The sequence below is a fragment of the Pterocles gutturalis genome, unplaced genomic scaffold (genome assembly GCF_000699245.1).
Source record: "Pterocles gutturalis isolate BGI_N339 unplaced genomic scaffold, ASM69924v1 scaffold47084, whole genome shotgun sequence".
NCBI lineage: Eukaryota > Metazoa > Chordata > Aves > Pterocliformes > Pteroclidae > Pterocles > Pterocles gutturalis.
In genome coordinates, this window is record NW_010132436.1 from 16,951 (window position 1) to 20,587 (window position 3,637).

At 48.6% G+C, this 3,637-nt stretch overlaps 1 protein-coding gene across 1 annotated transcript in view; it reads right to left on the bottom strand.

Annotated features, from left to right (window-relative positions):
- Window positions 1–1,358: 1,358 nt before the first annotated feature.
- Window positions 1,359–3,637, bottom strand: part of MYBL2 (v-myb avian myeloblastosis viral oncogene homolog-like 2) — a gene marked incomplete at its 5' end in the record, with an annotated part of 12,997 nt that continues 10,718 nt past the window's right edge. The window contains 2 exons of the mRNA XM_010080889.1: window positions 1,359–1,661; window positions 3,344–3,490. Coding sequence (XP_010079191.1) covers window positions 1,533–1,661; window positions 3,344–3,490 — 276 coding nt within the window. The remainder of the gene's footprint in view (window positions 1,662–3,343; window positions 3,491–3,637) is intronic.

Below are 3,637 nucleotides of genomic sequence, written 5' to 3' on the forward strand. Positions count from 1 at the left end.
CGGAGAGAGGGATGGTTTTATGATTTCTCTTAAAATAACAGGATGGAAGCAGCTAAAGGCAGGCTTTCAGACAAGTGGTCCCAGCCATCTTTCCAAAGCAAACATTGCAGCACTGAGAAACAGAAATAAAAATGACTTCATGGACTTACTTTGGCCCAGAGCTTGTAGAAATGAGAAATGAGCTGGGTTTCTAACACCTCCTCGTTTCCCAGGATCCAAGGTTTTATTAAAATGTTTTGCACTAAGGATTTTTTTGACTCTATTTCCAATGTAAGCCACAGGCTGAAGTGAGAGCTATCCCACCCTGCTGTTTTTCTACCCCACAAAGGGACTGGGGACAGTGACCCTGTTAAGATGCACAAGGGTGAATGGACCCCCCGCTACCTGCATCCTTGCTGCGCTGCCCCCCCCAGCCAGGGGCAGACTCACACCACATCCCCAAACCGGGCTCAGCCAAAGAGCTGTTCCCAGGCTGGTCTAACCCATGACTTGCTTTTTAGTTTTCCCAGCACCTTTCCAATTGCAAAGAGTTAATGTATTGCTACAATCACCAAATTTCATCCTCAGCTACATCAAAACAGGACACCATATACTACTGTTACCACACTGGAGCAGCTAAATGGATGCAGCTTTGGCCTCTGAAGGAAGGAGGATAGAAGAGACTCTGCTACATCACACACTCCTGGTGCAATTCTCCAGCCCACCGCTCCCTGCAGCCTCCATCCCCTCCTGCAGCTCTGCAGAGATCCCAGCCCAAGCTCCAATACGCTGTGGCAGCCTCCATAAAATAGACAAAATAATTTCTTAACAAGCTGATGAAACTACAAAGGGTGGGTTGGAAACCATGAGCTTTGCCCCCATGGTGAGAAACTAAAAGGAGTTCAGCAATTTGCCAGGAAAGATCCTGTGTGAAAACCAGTGCTTTGCTGCATCTCAAGGGTTGTGAGTCCCCAGGCAGAGTCAGAGTCCGAGCAACAGGGTGATGTTAGCACCATTGTTTATTTGAAGAGGGAGCACAGCCCTGGGGAGAGGCGCCCGCCGCTCCCCTGCTGCAGCACAGTACAAAGCAGCCCCGCAGGGAGCAGGACGCCAGCTCTGGACACCAGTCACCCCAAAGCACTTCTCCCAGTGACGTGCAGGAACCTTTGCAAGAGCTGTTCCCGAGGTACCAGAGCAGCCAGCATAAAATCCACGCAAGCTGGGAGGCCAGTCCAGCTGCACATGCTACTCCAAGGTAGAACACGGCTGCGTGCTTCTACTTTTGCAGAACCCAGGTCTTCCAGAGAGGTCTTGCTGTTATCTCTCCACCCTCCTGGGTTTGCCTTTCTATAATGATCCCAAAACTTGCATTCCACACATTAGCCAGCAGTTAGCCCAATTTATTAGAATATAGATCTACGTGGGAACGGAAGGAAAAAATCCACCCCCACACACTATGGCCTGGCAGAGGATACTTTTTCCTATGGTTCCCCCTTCCCTGCACTTATAAAAAAAAGTTTTTAAAAATAAAATAAAAAAAGCAGAACAATCCTTCATGATAAGATTAAGGTCCTTGATGTGTGAGACTGTTTCAACATGCCCAAAAACTGTCGAGCTTTCTCCTGCATGAAGAGTTGGTCTCTGGTTCCACCACAGGCCACCGCTTTCCAAGCCCTGGTCATCTATGGAGGGAAAAGAAAGCACATGTACAACACAATTATGGGAGAGGACAAACACAATGTTGACAATCTGTTTTAAAACACTGTAAAAATAAACTAGCAGCTACCTGCTACCAAAGGGAAATAAAACCTCTCACTTCTGTGCACCCATCTTGCAACCAGGAGTAACTTGCACACCGCCAGTTACTCACCGCAGCTGAGATGTCATTTCTAGCAAAGGGAGGTCATGTTCAGCAGTTTCCCAGGTGAGGACTCAATTTCAGGAACTATGCACATGCCCTTTCAGGGCTTTCCCTTCCTTGGCTTGAGACAAAAACCTCAAAGCACAAACCCACTAAGGCTCCATGTGCTGAAGTCCAGAAGGATGGAAGGAATTCAAGAACAGCTTTGGGGTTTATTCCCACCCAGTTCAGTTCCTACATGAGCTGCACAGCCCCAGGTCTAGATGAGTCAAAGACCATCCTCAACAGCAATTTGGCGCCTGTAGTTTCAGCAAAAAAGCACACAGGAAGAGCTGAAAGTCAGGTGTGCTTCAGTCCCTGCGTGCAGAAAGGGCACCCATGAGGTGTTTCAGCGCTCCATGAAAAGCCCTGAGAATCCTCTGACAAACGCAGCCAAGAGATACACAATGCCTTGAACTGAAAAAACATGCTTACATGCACTGCAAAGAACCAGAGCTCACACTCCCGTGTTTGCTTACAGTACCAATGCCTCACAAAGCCACAGCATGGCTTTAGGGCTGGAAAAACAGCAGGGCTTCGGGGTGGACTTAGGTTCAGCCCACGGCTAGGTGAGCTTCCTTCATAGAGAACTGCCACTGCCAGCAACACCAGTCTGGCACAATAAATCCCGGGAGCCCAGCAACAGCACAGACAGCTCTGCTGTCTTTTGGGCAATGGGATTTCACTGCACCCCTGCACTCTGTCACCACACAAGCTGCCTTACTGTCACCTTCAAGTCACTCCCAAAGCTTTATTTATATGGATCTATTAGCTTGCAGAGCAATTCAACCCTGCCTAGGACAGGAGAAGGAATTGAAGTGTTTAAGTACGGTTTATTTTGAGAAGGGGAAGGAATTACTCTGGCTGAGGAGTCCTTATTTGTCAGGAGAAAGAGCTTTCACAACTGACAGCTCTAATCCAGGGACAGACATAACCCTCCTCGCTGCAGTGTTTAGTAAAGACAACACTGTACCTGGGCTCTCCCTGGGATGGGAAAAAAAATCTGAAATGGGAAATACCTTTTCATTTGGCATTTATACAGCACTTCACAGACTTGCTATGCACAGAGAAGCAAAGAAGATGAGCCTACTATTGCCCACTCAAGGGGTGCTCACTGGAAAGTTTACTTCACTGCTGGGTCAATCCTCTAAACTCCCTGATGGATTGCGACAGGATATGGATTCCCATGAGGAAATCCAGAACCAAGCACACAGACCACAGCCCTGATCAGCCACGAGGCTTTGATCCCCAGCAGAGAGGCAGGTTTGCAAAGAGAAAGGAGGAAGCTGTAGCATGACAGTGTGAGCTCCAAACCTGGGTGCAGAGACAGCCCTGACAGCACATGGAAGCCTATGCAGGAGTGTCCAGAGCTTCATCCCCTCACTTCTCCTCCCGAAGAGGGACAAGGGCTGTACTACCCCCAGCCAGGCTCCTGACTCAGAAAGAAGCAGCTGCAGTGCTTACCGGCGCTGGTGGTCTGAAATGGCTTGGCATTTTCCTGTAAGACATTTTCTCTGGCTGCACTTGCACAAAGGCTCTGTTGAGCAAACCACTGTCGTTCTTCCTGCTCGAAGAGGAAAGGTTGAGAGACCTCGACAGGAAATTCACAGGCTGCAAAAGGGAAAAAAAAAGTATAAGGAAAGAAGTTAATTTACCCTAGCAGTGCTGATACTTGGCCTGGCCAAAAGGCCAGCTAACAAATCCAGCCCTTCATCCACATTCATATGCACTGCTCAAAGGCAGCTGCAGGTGGCAAAG